Genomic DNA, 14,429 nt, shown 5'->3' with positions numbered 1-14,429 from the left:
TGATTAAAGTTAGTATATTTAGATTCATAGATACATTGTTTTATTTTCATGTAAATGAAGTTACTTTTGTTCAAAATCTACAAGGAAAACAGCAGCTGCAGCAAGGAAATCACCAGGAACAGCAATAGAGTTGAAGGCTATTCGACAATTTTTTTGATTTTTCTGTCTTTTCACCATATGCTGTGTTAGTTTTGTTGGTGAAACCTGTTCAAAAGATAACTTGACAGCACTTTTGGCGAAACTGCAAGTTAATATTTTTATGTATGAATATGTTGCGAATCCCTTCTTACATCTTTGTGCAAAACTACAGACAAATAGAGCACAGATCATGTAAGTCGGCTTCACAGCAAAGCCTTTGCTTTTGAGCGGAGGAAGTCGCTCCAACTTGATATAAACAGTTTATAGTTTACCTAAAACATCCTTTCAGAGGACTTGGAGGTACGGGCTCCATATTTGTAAAGCTTTGACGATAAGTAACAGTCAATATGATTTACCATCAACTACCTACTTGAGTAAATGTATTCAAATAAATGGTTATAATCTTTTGTTTTTATTCCAAAATAGAAGTGACACATTATGCGACTACACCTATTGAGCATGGCTAAAATGAAGCAAGCCTAAAAATCGAGTGTCACGTGATTAATGAGTTAAACCACTCGCATCAAGAAAATTACTACTCCATCTTTTGTGTCAATCATCCTGGGTTCGATAAAAAAAAGTACTTAAGCTTGGATGTGCATCCCAATGCAAAGAAATGTAGACACATTTAAAACAGAGTGATTGACATTGATAAATATAGTCACAGACATGTCAAGAGAGATGTGGTAGTTGTTAGCTCTCAAGTTTTCATTCTATTAGGGACAACAAACTCCTTCGAAAGCTTAGCATGACCCACTTTGATAATCACGCATATGAGCGTTTTCACCACATGACGTTACAAATCAGATCTGATTGGACAAAATTTTGTTTAATTATACATTCGTACTTATGTTAAACTGGAGCAGTGCATGTGAAAGGCGAAGCTACAGAATTGCTGTATGTCTCAATTGCGGATTCAACGGCAGTGTAAGCACATAGACCACAGTTAGCTAGTGAAGCCAAAGAGAGTAAGAATAATGCCACCTTTGCGAGAGTCCGCTTCCACCCTCCAGAAGTAATGGCACGCTTCCACCTTGACCAGTTTTTGTAGGTATCGGCTTTAGTGACGGTCATAGTCACAAGATCAAAAGCATCTAAGCTGCCTGCATCCATACGCCACATCAGAGCAAGGAGAAACATGAAGGGAAACGTATAAGAAAGATTGTAGATGCAGAAGGCACCAATGATACTGACTAGAGTGCTGATTGATGGAATTGCTGATCCGATAATATAAGCCACAGCCCAATATACGACGACCAAAACAGGCCACAAAAGATTCCCTTTCCTTGTGCTGAGTAGTGGGAAGTTGAAATCAGGAACGAAAATACCATTGTATGCTGATTTGAGACCAACATTACCATAAAGAACTGCTGCCAACATGAAAGATATGATAACAATGACGTTCATGGCATTTTGAAGCTTGACTGAAGTGATAGATTGATAAGCTGTGACAAAACAGTATTGGCCCAAGTAAGAATAAACAAAAAGCCCGAAGAATAAATAGACAATAAGGATGAACGCTTGAGCACATACCATTCCTTTCCAAAAATCCATTGGGCGCTTGAGTTCTGCCATAACTTCCGCAAACACTGTGGCTCCTCCCCAAGCAAAAACCATATTGTTCATACCACTGATTTTATTGGAAAGACTACCAGTCATTATAGCGGTCTTGAAAACTGGCACAGTATAGGGCCAGACTTTACCATAGTTGGACCAGAAAATCTGATAATTTGGGCCAGAAGTAGCAGAGCCCACCATTGTCATCACACAAACAGCAACAGTGATCCAGACAGCAAGATTTGAGATACGGGAAAATCTTGCCAATGTTTTGATCTGACCGACTATCATACCTAGGATTGACCAAACCAAAATATTCACTGTATAGCATAAGGTATTTCTTCCGAGGTTTGTATCAAGAAGTTGAGCCAAAGAAGACGCTGCCCCAAGAACACACTGCGCAACAGTCATAATCATCTGGATGAATTGAAAAATGGCGAAAAATACTCTGACCTTTCCACTAATGGCTCGAGCTGAGACGTCGGCAAAAGTTCTAATTGGAAAATTGTTTGAATCTGTTTTCACGAAGCAGATATTCAAGAAGTACCCACAAATAGCAGCAAATATTCCGAACAAAACATAGAGAATAACACCTGGCACATACCCCATTTGTGCCACAGCGTAAGGAGCATTAAATGGTCCTAAAATATCGGTTGTGATTAAGAAAAAGACCGCTGCGCTCTTGGCAATTCTCAACTTCCTTTGCACTTGAAGCTTTTCTTCAGACAGGTTACACTTTGGCTCCGTCCGCATCTGTTCGGTCTGAATATCGTATAGTTTATCCAAATCATTCTCTTTCTCACACTCACGTTGTACTTCGGCATAATGGAGATATGCCTGCAATGGCAAATTGTGGACATTCTTCTCATTGCTGTGACTAACTGCTTCAACGCTTGAGACAGTACCATCTAGATGTTCTTTTTTCTCATCAAAATCATCGTAAATCCTAGAAACTCTTGGAGAAACTCCAAAGCTTCCCAAAGGTGCAATACCAGCAGACATTCTAATGGTGACTGAAGAATTAAACGTAAATGTAACTCACCATTTTTTTTGATGATCTTGTTTGGTAAATTGTTTTCTTTTTTAAACAAGAATTTTATCTGGTTTGGTTAATCGCCTGGTTATCTAAATCATCCAGAATAGTGATTATCTCCGACGTCTAAGAGTCCAATTAGTGGCAGTCTCCGACGATTGATTAGGCGAAGGGATAGTGTTAAAATACACCGTCAGTCGGTATGGCGCTAACAAAGTTACAGCAGCCGTTTGAAAGAACGGCACCAAGTTTGTTGTCTGATTTGCAAGATAAGAGTCTTTAATTTCACAATTCCCGCAAAAGAGGCTTATATGAATTAGGTTAGCGAAACAGTTTTTTGGAAACTGCCGAAATCGTTATGTGGTCCTCGAATTGCCGTTTTTTTCTATTGCCTTTATTTTAACAATACGTCAGTTTGTGTCGCTCGTGGATCAGTTTTCGGCAGAATAGTGGCCATTTGTCTATGACATACTAGAGCTTAGGTTTCATAGTATAAACAAGAATGGCAAGAACATCATAAGGGTGTGATTTCATACCGACTGAGTTGTGCGGCTAACCAAGGCTCAGACAACGGATATAACAATGCAGGTGGTTACAGCCAAGAGGCTTCTGTTCTGTGCCGATGATGATAAGCGGGAGTGGTTGCTAGGGCGATTGAGAGAATCTTGGGACTTCTTTTGTAGCTTTGAGTACAACCGCTGGCAAGGAAGATACTATGTTCAGCCCCAACTGATGTATGCCAACGGAAAGATGCCACTTAATACCGGCTGAAGTGAGTTAATGTTCGCTTCACAGTTTAAGGTAAACAGTACTTTTTCCAGGCAAAAGTTATCTGCAAATGATCCAACGGTACCGCCTTTCTCAGTTAGTATATTGGAATTCAATCCATAGTCTATGGATTCTATTGGGCCTCGCAATCTTAGAGCTGTTATTTTTCACTTAACAAATGGTCTCAACAGCGTGGAAATAAGCGGCTAAAGAAAATTCAAGTTATATCATCAGAGTTTGATCCAACAGAGTTGTTCAAATCATCATTCCTGTGTTTATGAAGATCATCTAGGAATGAAAACCGGTGAATGGTCATCCTCAGTGCTTAGTTTGTTGTCTTTCAATTGTGAATGCAAAGATTGCAGAATAAAACCAATGTAAAGCAAGAAGCTTTTTGCTGAAATTCATGTAAATGTAGAGCTAATTTACTAACTTTTCCAAATATGAGTTAGTCACTGTTTACATCTTCAAGAGAGAAACACTTAGCTAAACAGAGAATTGTTGAACCTCGCACACCACGACTATAATGATATGAAAATAAACGGCAAACTTTCACAAAGTGTATATGCGTGCCCGAGCTGAGATGACACCATTATAACGACATTGGTTTTATCTGGTTGTACAGTACCCGTTCCAGAGTGAAAGTAAGAGAGGTTTTTTACGATTGCAGAAACTTGCGTATGATGATTTATGCGCCCTGCACATTGATTTCTCTCCCTAAAATTGTGATCTTTTGTTAACTTTTGCGGGTAGTAAAGGAGCAAAGATCTGCTTGAGGTATCGCTCGAGCCAGAGTGGTCAAACTAAAGGAGAAAGTCAGACTCAGAAAAATATCGTATTAAATTCATGCTGGAGATAAGAACATTAAGGCTAACACTATTTATACTACCTCCTCTACCGACACGACGACCGCAACAAAAACTCCACGAGCTTAACAGATAGAGTCAGTGATGCAACTGTTACTAACAAGAAAATGAATTCCATTTTCTTTGAGGTGATAAAATCTTAACTGAGGCATAGAAGAGATTTGAGTGATCTATCATTATTGCTGGGCCTGTCCTATTCTATTAAATAACCTTTGATTACTTCAAAAGGAGAGATCTGAATTTTCTGCAAGACACCAGCTATGTGCAACCTGATGGCTTTTTCCCATTAGGAGCAAAAGGGAGAGTTAGTGTAACCCCAATCAGTTGGTGCACTTATTTTTAAAATTTCTAATATGATGCAACAAAAATGTCGCTTCATCTACCATTCTGCTGATGTTGTGAATCTCTGGCTAATACTCCTGCCTTTTCTACTCATGCGATTGGCACTATTGTTCAAATTATCTAATGAATGCTTTAGTTATTCAAAAATATCAAATCGTTATTTTTCCGCAAGGACTTTCCGTGATTTATATCAACTTGTTCGAGCTTTAATGCTCTTTCAGTTGAATTATATTTGTCTCATCATGTTTATCTACACGCTCTAGGATATCTATTTGTCGCTTTGTTCGCTGAAGACAGAATTCTTAGTGATTGGCTAAAATATAGTTTGAAAATTCCATCCTTTTATTTTCGTAGTCTTGCAAGGCATTCTATGGTCTGTGGAATTTAAAATCTGAAGTGCTTCTGTGTTATGAACGTAATACTTAGTTTATAGTGTTCACGAAAAAATGGGTCATTACGCATAGAAATCAGAAAATGCATTACAGGTGTTTAAGGTCGGTGCAAACAAGAGCCTGAGCCCAAACAGTACCGTCGACTCTTGTGCCCACTTTTCTTTTTGTGCCAGAAAGAGGAAATTTTCGGACAGCCAGACTGTAGATGTAACAGAGTTCCTCGTCGCGGAGCCTCGCTGACAATAGAAAAAGGGATGCAATGGTTCATGTTTTTTTTATGCTTTTCTTAATGAGCAATGCCCTCTCTCTGTACGCCTTCACCATAAAATCAGACATCAGTAATATTAATCGAAAGGTTGAAGACATGACCCCTTTGATGCATTATGTTCGGATATCTGAGAATTTGCATCGCAGGACCTTTGGCCTTTCGCAACTCCCTCTTCCTTTTATAGTTGGAGAAGGACCTGACACCGACTTGCCCCGGATTGGTTCAGTAGAAGACATCCAAAACTTGACCAAGCCTCAAATTTTTCGGTATTTGGAAGTTTACAATATTGAACATGACCGGCGTGCTAACAGTGGTGCCCTCAAAGCACTTTTGCGGCTGAGTTTAGGTTATACCCTCCCTACTGAATTGAGTTTTCATTTTACTTAGCACACACTCAGAGACCATGTTCAGAGGGCTGAAGAACATAGCGTCGGACATCCGCAGCGAGGTCTCCTCCACGGAGCAGACGGTGTACGCTCACACCCACTCGCACTCGCAGTCGATCACGGGCCCGGGCTCAGCACGCACAAAGAGGTTCCTGCCCAACTCTCTCAGCAAACACAGCAGCAACGGCACCGATGGCGGCGCCAACGGCAACGGCAGGGGGAAGTCCAAGTACAGACTCGACGAGGAGTTCGACGGACGCACAGAGGACGACACTGTCGTGCACCGGGCGTTCTTGAGGTACTTCCGAGACGAAATAAAGTCTGTTGAGTTGCTCATTAGTGCTGGGCATAGCAAAATTTGGCTGAACTGTTACAAGTTTGGCAATTCTCGCTCCAAAGGGGATGATGATTTTGCAAAAAAGTTGGTAATGTACTTGGAAGAAATTTGGGTAGGCGACTCGCCAGAGGAACACATCCTCTTCTTGACAGTTTCCTCGTTCCTTGCCTAACGTTGTGCCCATGTGTCATCTGGCTTGAGTAAACTGGCGTCTATTAAGGGTAGCACATACTACAAAGTACGTCAAGAATACAACCGGACATGCTATGATCGTATTAAGAGGGCCACTGACACTAGAAAAGACGTGCAGCTAGCTCATGGGAAGACAAGTCGATCTTGTCTAATTATTGAGGACAGAGAGTAGTGATTCTGTAGTGGCAGCCAGGTGGTTGTCTGTTGCGACCGAGATGTAAAAAGAGGAAAGAAAATTAGGGGGATTTTGAGACGATGTCTCAGAAGTTCTTAGACGCCCAGCCAACTGTTCAGTTGAAGCCTTGGATATACCTAAACCATTAACCATGACACCACTACACTTGAATTCAACTTATAGATGCCCATAAACATATGGCGCTCTGTTTATGAACCAGTTAGGTTTATACTTGAAAAAGGCTGATAAAACTTATGATTGAATAGTTGGCACATCCCGTGACTTTCAGAACTCTAGACATCGTCAAGACAATACGTCAAATATCACAGCAACATCAACCAAATACTAAACAGAACACCCCATGCAGCAAGTGGATAGCTAGGTGCTGATAATTTTTTCAATAAGCCTCTTGCCCATTGTGAAACAGAACCAGGAGGAACACCACCAAACAAAAGACGTCTGAAGGACAAAACATTCGAGCAAACAAAAGATTTGATTTTTTCAAAGGGTTGAACAACGACCAAACGCAGAAGTGTGTGGTCGCTTCTTACAAGAAGGAAAATGCGGACAAGATCCCACTGATTAGCTACACCAAGGGACTTTATGGTTACTGGAAGATGTATCCTAGTGGCTCTGTCATCAGATACGAGTCTCCTCAGGCCAAAAGAGTTGTTCAAGAAATCACCAAGAACAAGGTCTTCGGAAGTCGGATGAGGAAATGATGAAGATGTTAAACCTGGACAACCGGTTTCTGGCCAACCAGGATTTGTTTTTTGCCGTCCACAACTCTATGTAAGGCATTGCAGCTGACTCTGTTTGCATCAAGTTTCTGGGCAGCAAAAACGTCTACTTGTTCACTAAGGTTCCTGAGAATGACAAAATCTGTTCTTTTGCCTAGAAGCTGCAACGGAATTAACTCTGGCAACGGGTATACCACCGATTTAACAACCTTCTGCAAGCTCAACGGGTTCAGAGCTTGTCTCGAGAAACTGGACTTTCTTGACAACTCTATTGTCTATGCAGTAGAAATCAAACAGATCATGTATTACCTGTACTTTGAACCTGGACAATGCCAATGCAGATCCTATGCGTGTTGAGACCGCCATGGGCAACCATATCATGGGCACTCTTGACAAGTATTTGAAGTTCCTGAGTACTGCGTATTTCTACTTGTTGAACGTCGACAAGTACCAGAAGGCTGTTGACCTGAACAAGGAGATTTTTGAAAAGATCAAGGTTCTGAGAAGCAGCATTGGGAAAGCAGCAGACAAGCAGGTTATTCCCTGTTGGAGGAGAGCGTCAGGCATTTGAGAGATATCATGGTCCTGATGAGGGACGACAAAGCGATTTTCTCATTTCCTGTCAAGGCGTCTGTGCTGCACAAAGCGGGAGAGCTGAGACACTAAGGGTACTGCGCCGAGCTATTCAACTCGTACAAGCTGTTCATCAAATACCTGCTCATCTACACTAACGGCAAACGGGTTCCAAGGGAGTTTCTCCAGGCTTTTGAAGAGGAGAGAGGGTACCAGCCGCAGGAGAACTTCAATGCTGTGTACGCCACCATTCCCAATAAGCGGAACAAATACACCGACACCATGACCCGGAGACTTGCCAACGGTTCTGTGATGGTCAACGGGTTCATCTTCACCCCGCAGCTCATCTCCAGCTTGTACAAGAAGCTCAAGGACGAGTACAATTAGTGTGTCTCCGACCTTATCTCTTTTCTCTTTTTTCTTATCTGTTGTCTTTCTAGATAGCTCACCTAAACATCTTCGGCATTGCCTTCTATATATCCTTATCGGCTTCGGCATTCTTATCTGACCATGGCCATATTGGAGCGAGTGTTTCCTGTATGAAAATATGTATTTGTAATAACCCATAAATTAATACTAACAATGATATATATGTATATATTAAACCATAGAGCAATTTTGTACTATGAAAAATTCATTCTCATGTCACTCACACGACAGAATCCAAGTGTGTCTCTCAACATTATTTTCATGTTTACCCTGCTTGTACGAAGAGCATACCGCACGTTATAACCAGTTAGGAAGCGACGGAGTTGCTCTAGGTCTAACAATTCGATGTCTTCAACTGAATTGATTGATGGCAAATCAGTGCCTTCTGGCCCTTCTCCAACCAAAAAAGGAACCGGTATTGAAGGTTCTCTCAGCTCCCGTCTACGAGCATTCTCGGAAGTTCGAACATAAAGCATTAATGGTTTCATTCCGCTAACTTCATCTTTTATCGAATTTATATCAGTCTGCATAGTGTTGATATTGGTCTGCATAGTGTTGATGTTTCGGTTGATGCTGCCGATGTCGTTACTTATTCTTCTGATAAGAGCTATGAGACTATTCTCGTTATTTGTTTGTGCTAGAGCCTTTTGCACTTTGTATTTGGTGACATCTGCTCTGTCCACTCTTTTGCGAGCCCTATATACCTCATCATTTGCAATAACAGCCTTCTCACTCAGCTCCTGCTCGAATTGCATAATGTTGGCTCTAGTTTTTGGTTGAGGCAACGCCACATTCTCCTGGTTGACGAACACATCGTCAGGAATATCGAGTTCCTCGTCTAGAGGATTTTGCGGCTCATCCACTGCCCCACTCTGCTGTTGTAACTCTAGCGAATCCATTATTACTTCAAGGCGTATTTACCTTATGAAAGCTTGTGTTCAAAAAGAAAATGTGATCATGAAGAGGAAAAGGGAATAAAGGGCAAAAGGACTGTAAACAAATCCCTGAACTGTGTTCTGTAGTACGAGATAAAAAAAGTGCGCATAAAAAGTTCACTATTAAAGTATGTTTTTAAATGTTAATTACGTAAGTGCAAAATACGTCGATGCTTTAAATACAAAAAATCAGGAACAAAAATCACTCTATTGGTAAATAAGATAATAAATATGAGAGTCTACTTCAAAAAAGTTGCTGTTTCTTCTTAGTAGTTGTTTTTATTGTTAGTAATAATAATAATATGAAAATAGCTGAACAAGAAATAAGATATAAAAGCCCTGTTTATTTAATATCAACAAAGTTTACATAATATTTGGAGCCCACCGGGATCATTTATTATAGAGTGTCTGTCTTCGGCAAGAAGGATACGGAAATACGGAACAGAATCACCGGCAGTATTATTGCAAACTGCCATGTTTTTATCGGATAATTTTTTGGACTTCCTGTTCTTTAATACCTTCTGCTTGAACCTTCGATAATGGGAATAAATCAGACTTCATCAGCGTTGTGGTCCGCTCACTTAAACTTATGACTCAGAGGTTCATTACATCGGAAATTTTGTCATTTAGGCAGCTAGCCGGTGGCAGCTGTGTCCAAGGTTACATCTACTTGACCCGATAAAATACCAAGGTACCAAGACAACAACAATAACTTAATTGCGAAAAACTGGCTGTGCTCACACCGTTTTTCAATAGCTAAAATTGAACAAGCTGAAATAAGTATTCTTGTACATTTCCATCCCCCTCTATACCCGCTTGTCCGATCTGAATGCCTGCTCCTCAGTGCAGTGTAGTATAAACACTTCAATCATTTATTATTTGGGATTCTCGTAAACTCATCTAGACTGATGCAGCTGGAAAGGCCGACTTCTGACAGGATTGACATCGGCAAAACTACATCGAACAAAAATACAGGCTCTATGCAAACAGCCACATTATTGATCCTTTCAATGCTATACTATTTGAGTGTGAGTTTCTTGGATTCTAGAAATGCCAATTTTTTTTCTTTAACAACAATATATTTATAATTGTGGCAAGGATTTAGCCCAACTAACCAATGATAGAGGCAGGAGCGCGCCAATTTTTTAATAGCGCAGGTCTCAAACCATTTACTTCACCATATAGCAAAAAATGCATAATAGTGTGTAGCCGATTTCACCACAGATATCCTTCTGGAGTTCATTTTTGACAGGATGTTTATAAGCCATACAACTATTGGTCGACTTACCTTACCACATAATCTTGGTAGTTTATCTAAAACTTCTTTACTCTTTTTTTGAAATTTTTTAGTAAATAAATAAATAATTATGGACTGAAAATAGCATGTCTAAAAAAAGAAAACACCATCATGCCTGCAATTCCTTTTCTCTGCAAAATATGACAATTGAACTTCTTTGCCATTGTAGTATATGCAAGATAAAAGTTACCAGCATATTATCCACGGCATAAGCGATCAAGTGGTAATAGTTAAGAACTCAATCCATGGTATATTCTAATGGTCATGTGGAGCCAGAAAGATATGTGTTTCCCATCAGTGAATCAGAGGTAGGTTCCCCTGAAGATCAGCCGACCATTTATCCGTCTGTTTCACAAGGATTGTCTAATAGAGAACGTGACTATAGTGATCATTAAGAAGGGATACGTACGAATGGCCAGTATCAGTGCTTTACCCTTGAGCTGTTGATTGATGCATGGATGAATGGAAAAGAATTACTTATAACAAGAGAAAATTCTCTGCCAAAACCCTGATATATCCCTGAAGTGTTTGTCTCGGAAATAGGACGATGGAAGCGTGTATTTTATTTAGTATCACAGAAAGATAAGTCCAGATATTTTCCAGTTCCATAGTATACTTTCAAAAGTAGTTCACAGAAACAATTTTATATTTAAGAAGCAGTCATGTTTTGTTTTGCTGGAGTTATTAAAGTAAATTGACTTTTCCACCTGGATCTTTTACTTTGATGCTAGCCACCGGCCACATTAGGGAGAAGATATCAAGATAACTGTAGTTTGTCGTTGATAGAAGACGTTCAGGTATTTCCTGTATACGTGCAGATCTATTGCGTTAGGTAAAGGGAAACTTTCAGAATCTCTATGCAGAGTATTCATTGAAGGCTATATTTGATTATCTTGCCGGAGCTGGACCATTGGGACTAGTACACACTACATTGGGAATACTACGATACAAGTGAATATCGCGATTATCATGGGAGTGTCCCTGATACCAGCGAAGACGTGGTCAAGAGGTTGTCGTTCTGTGGATCAGGAGGCTCATTGAATAAACGATTCCTCCTGACTGATAGGAGGACAGCAGTAACAGCAGCGACAGTGATGTGGCAGCAAGGTGGCTGTCTGTTGTTGTGACATGCTGTGCAGAAGGTATGGAAATTGGGGGAGAAATGCCCAAGCAGTTCTTATTCGTCTATGCAATCGATCTGTTGATGCTTGAACACAACCATTGGCGATGAAACTGGCGGATTCAACTGATGTATGTCAACGGTTAAACGCTAGTTTATTCCAATTTTATTGGGAAAATTCTTTTTTGCCAGATTATGTATAATGTGGCTGTATCTGTGCAATTAAGGTTACCAGCAACAGAATGATCAGTGTCAGTAGCTCAGAATACCACAGTGTGTATGTTCCACCAGATCTGGACTTAGTGTACAAAAGAGAAAAGTTCCATATCCAGCGGGTAGCCTGCAATAGCCAAATCCAGATGTATTACTAGCCTATTCCAAACGGGTGTCGAAAAAGCATATCATTTAGAAACGAGTAGGAATGATGGTTTGTTGCAGTATTTGACGTGCAAGTTTCACAGGGAAGATACGTGAATTGGGCGTGAAAAATCAGCCAGAACAACAAGCGCTCTAATAAGAACCAGGAAATACAGTGTACCGGAGTACAAAAATCACTGTGATTGGCAACCCTGGTTTATTCAGTGGATGAAAATAGTTGTTACATTCGGGTCGAATGCAGTTGTCCGGACTAAATTAACTATGTAACTTGAGATCTTTCTGTGTGCTGAAACTGGTAAGATACTCCTAACGGTTGCAGAAAGTAGTTTAGCCCTCGTACGCGAGAGAGAGATTATAATAAGTACACGCTGGAAAGCGACATAAGTCCCTAGGGATGAAAAAGTTCATTTATTTCTGCACCCGGCTCTGCGTGGAGCGATTATGCGCCGCGCGACCCTGATGCAAGATCATGCAAGCGTATGCGAGCGTATATGGAAAGTTTTTTTCTCGGAGAAGATGAGATTACTGCCGAGTTCGGCGATAAATGTCGGTCCGAACGGTTATATTCAAAGGAGAGCAGGCTTTGACGGCCACCGGAAAGAAATCCTTGGTGCAGTTCTTTACGGCAAGTACAGTGGTGGTGGTCGGGGCGTGTGGATTAGAGGCGCTGGCGAGATATGGCCGGTTGAAGTGCGCATTGCAGGATTTACGTTGTGAAGGTTGTTAGCAGATATTGGCTGAATGTGAGAGGTTTGGTGCAGTGATCAATGTAATCTACAACGCTGATTGCCAGAATTTACGTGGTTTGGTCATGATAAATCTGGTTTATGAGAAACGGCGAGTCGAGGTTGTGATACAAAAAATGTGAGAGAGTTGAAAACAATGTAGATGTCCTGAATGTTAAGGTTATATTTGGAAGTGTTGAGATTAGATGCCAAAACAAATAAGGAAGAAGAGATAACAGGTAAGAACCAAGACATCTAAGTAATCTGAAACCGTTCTAATTTTTTTATTCTTGATGTAATATCCATTATTAGTAGTGCTTCTTTCATTATGTTTGTTGCATAATTTTAGCCAACTAATATAACTAACCTACAAACCAATACTCCCAACTACTATTATGGGAATTCTCGCTCCAGTATGGCAAGAGGGGTCTAACGTGAAAATCAGTTTGTTAGCAAAAGGGTCTAACGTGAAAAATCGAAAAACGCTAGACCCCTAACGTGAGAGCGCGACCTGAAAGACCCCCTAATGTGATTAGTATGGGGAAAAAATCGGGCCGGCGAGCTTACCGGAGGGGGAATTTTCGACGTTTTTTCCGTTTCCTGTTTTCTGACGGTATGTGGTCGGTGTTCTTGTTGGACTGGGGTCTGGCTGGAACTGGGCCATTGGGGCCGGTACACACTACAATGGACAGTCTACAGTACAAGTGAATATTGCGATTATCATGGGAGTGTCTTTGACACCGTTAATGATGTGGCCACAAGGTTGTTGTCCTGTGTGAATCAAGAGGCTCATTTGAAGACAGCTAGAAGACAATCCTGCCTTGACCATTGGGAGACGTACAATAGAAACAGCAGTGACAGTAATGTGGCAGCCAGGTGGCTGTCTGTTGTTGTGACAGGCTGGACAGGGGGTACCGGGGGATTTGTCCGTGCAGTTGACCTGTTAATGCTTAGAATATTACCACTGGAAATTGAACTCAGATCAACTGATGAAGTTAATAGATGAATGTGAATTCTTGGCAACTGAATTGAGTGGATGTTCAATGAAAAGATTCAAGTATAGTCTGTGATTGAATACTACATGCAAGAGGAAGTTATCAGCACACTATTCGACGGCTGAAGCGATCAAGTAGTAGTTCCGAGCTCAATCCATGGTATATTCTGCTGGTTATGGGGGACTGGAAAGACATTTATTCACAACCAGTGGATCAGCAATAGGTTCCCATGAAGATCAGCGGACCATTTATCCGTCTGGTTCACAAGGACTGTCTAATAGAGAACGTGACTATGGTGATCATTAGGAACGGATACGTGCGAATGGCCAGTGTCAGTAGTGGAAGAAGATCAGTTCAGGCCTTCCTCAATTCGATAGTGTACAAGTAGTTTACAGAAACAGTGCTATATTGAAGAGGCAGTTATGTTTTGTTTTGCTGGAGTTATCGAAGTAAATCAACTGTACAATCTGGATGGTCTTTGATGCTAGCCACTGGCGAATTAGGGAGAAAATAGCTGGTAAAAGACGTTCAGGTATTGGACGGAGACTGGTAGTTGAACTGTTTGGTTACTGATTACGAGCTAATGAAAGACTTGATATGGGGCCTGAATTGTCGTTAAGTCCGGCAATTGATAGGGCGGTTGTTCTTTACCTGGAACGAACATGCTTTTATTTTAAAATCCAAAATTTAAAACCCTGTACTCTTTTTTTTTCCAAAAAAACCAATTCAAACATTTTGTGGAACCTGGGAAAAACCCAACTTGGCCCAAAAAACTTGATTTTG

The 14,429-nt window shown here is 40.7% G+C and overlaps 5 protein-coding genes across 5 annotated transcripts; 2 read left to right on the top strand and 3 right to left on the bottom strand.

The window, feature by feature from the left end:
• Positions 1 to 45: 45 nt before the first annotated feature.
• Positions 46 to 435, bottom strand: PICMEDRAFT_18428 (hypothetical protein). Its single transcript, XM_019161995.1, has one exon. The coding sequence runs from the start codon at positions 328 to 330 to the stop codon at positions 61 to 63; it is 270 nt and encodes an 89-aa protein (XP_019015274.1). The 5' UTR covers positions 331 to 435; the 3' UTR covers positions 46 to 60.
• Positions 436 to 788: 353 nt separating this feature from the next.
• Positions 789 to 3,039, bottom strand: PICMEDRAFT_18426 (hypothetical protein). The gene has a single exon (XM_019161994.1). The coding sequence runs from the start codon at positions 2,695 to 2,697 to the stop codon at positions 991 to 993; it is 1,707 nt and encodes a 568-aa protein (XP_019015273.1). The 5' UTR covers positions 2,698 to 3,039; the 3' UTR covers positions 789 to 990.
• A 271-nt stretch (positions 3,040 to 3,310) lies between these two features.
• Positions 3,311 to 3,499, top strand: PICMEDRAFT_60627 (hypothetical protein; the record flags this gene model as incomplete). Its single annotated transcript, XM_019163451.1, has 1 exon — positions 3,311 to 3,499. One exon carries the CDS (start codon positions 3,311 to 3,313, stop codon positions 3,497 to 3,499), a length of 189 nt encoding a protein of 62 aa, XP_019015272.1.
• A 2,268-nt stretch (positions 3,500 to 5,767) lies between these two features.
• PICMEDRAFT_74769 (hypothetical protein) lies at positions 5,768 to 8,154 on the top strand (the record flags this gene model as incomplete). The annotated part of the gene is made up of 4 exons (XM_019164863.1): positions 5,768 to 6,246; positions 6,945 to 7,149; positions 7,481 to 7,690; positions 7,876 to 8,154. The coding sequence occupies 4 exons, from the start codon at positions 5,768 to 5,770 to the stop codon at positions 8,152 to 8,154; spliced, it is 1,173 nt and encodes a 390-aa protein (XP_019015271.1).
• A 145-nt stretch (positions 8,155 to 8,299) lies between these two features.
• PICMEDRAFT_18423 (hypothetical protein) lies at positions 8,300 to 9,136 on the bottom strand. The gene has a single exon (XM_019161993.1). It carries the CDS (start codon positions 9,093 to 9,095, stop codon positions 8,391 to 8,393), a length of 705 nt encoding a protein of 234 aa, XP_019015270.1. The 5' UTR covers positions 9,096 to 9,136; the 3' UTR covers positions 8,300 to 8,390.
• Between the last annotated feature and the right edge of the window lie 5,293 nt (positions 9,137 to 14,429).

Source organism: Pichia membranifaciens (genome assembly GCF_001661235.1).
Source record: "Pichia membranifaciens NRRL Y-2026 unplaced genomic scaffold PICMEscaffold_8, whole genome shotgun sequence".
NCBI lineage: Eukaryota > Fungi > Ascomycota > Pichiomycetes > Pichiales > Pichiaceae > Pichia > Pichia membranifaciens.
The sequence above is the reverse complement of the archived record's forward strand: the minus strand, read 5'-3'. Positions and strand labels throughout refer to the sequence as shown.

What these genes read in the sequence shown, in the direction of transcription:
- PICMEDRAFT_18423 (XM_019161993.1), bottom strand. Translation starts at nt 9,095, where the DNA reads ATGGATTCGCTAGAGTTACAACAGCAGAGTGGGGCAGTGGATGAGCCG.
- PICMEDRAFT_18426 (XM_019161994.1), bottom strand. Translation starts at nt 2,697, where the DNA reads ATGTCTGCTGGTATTGCACCTTTGGGAAGCTTTGGAGTTTCTCCAAGA.
- PICMEDRAFT_18428 (XM_019161995.1), bottom strand. Translation starts at nt 330, where the DNA reads ATGATCTGTGCTCTATTTGTCTGTAGTTTTGCACAAAGATGTAAGAAG.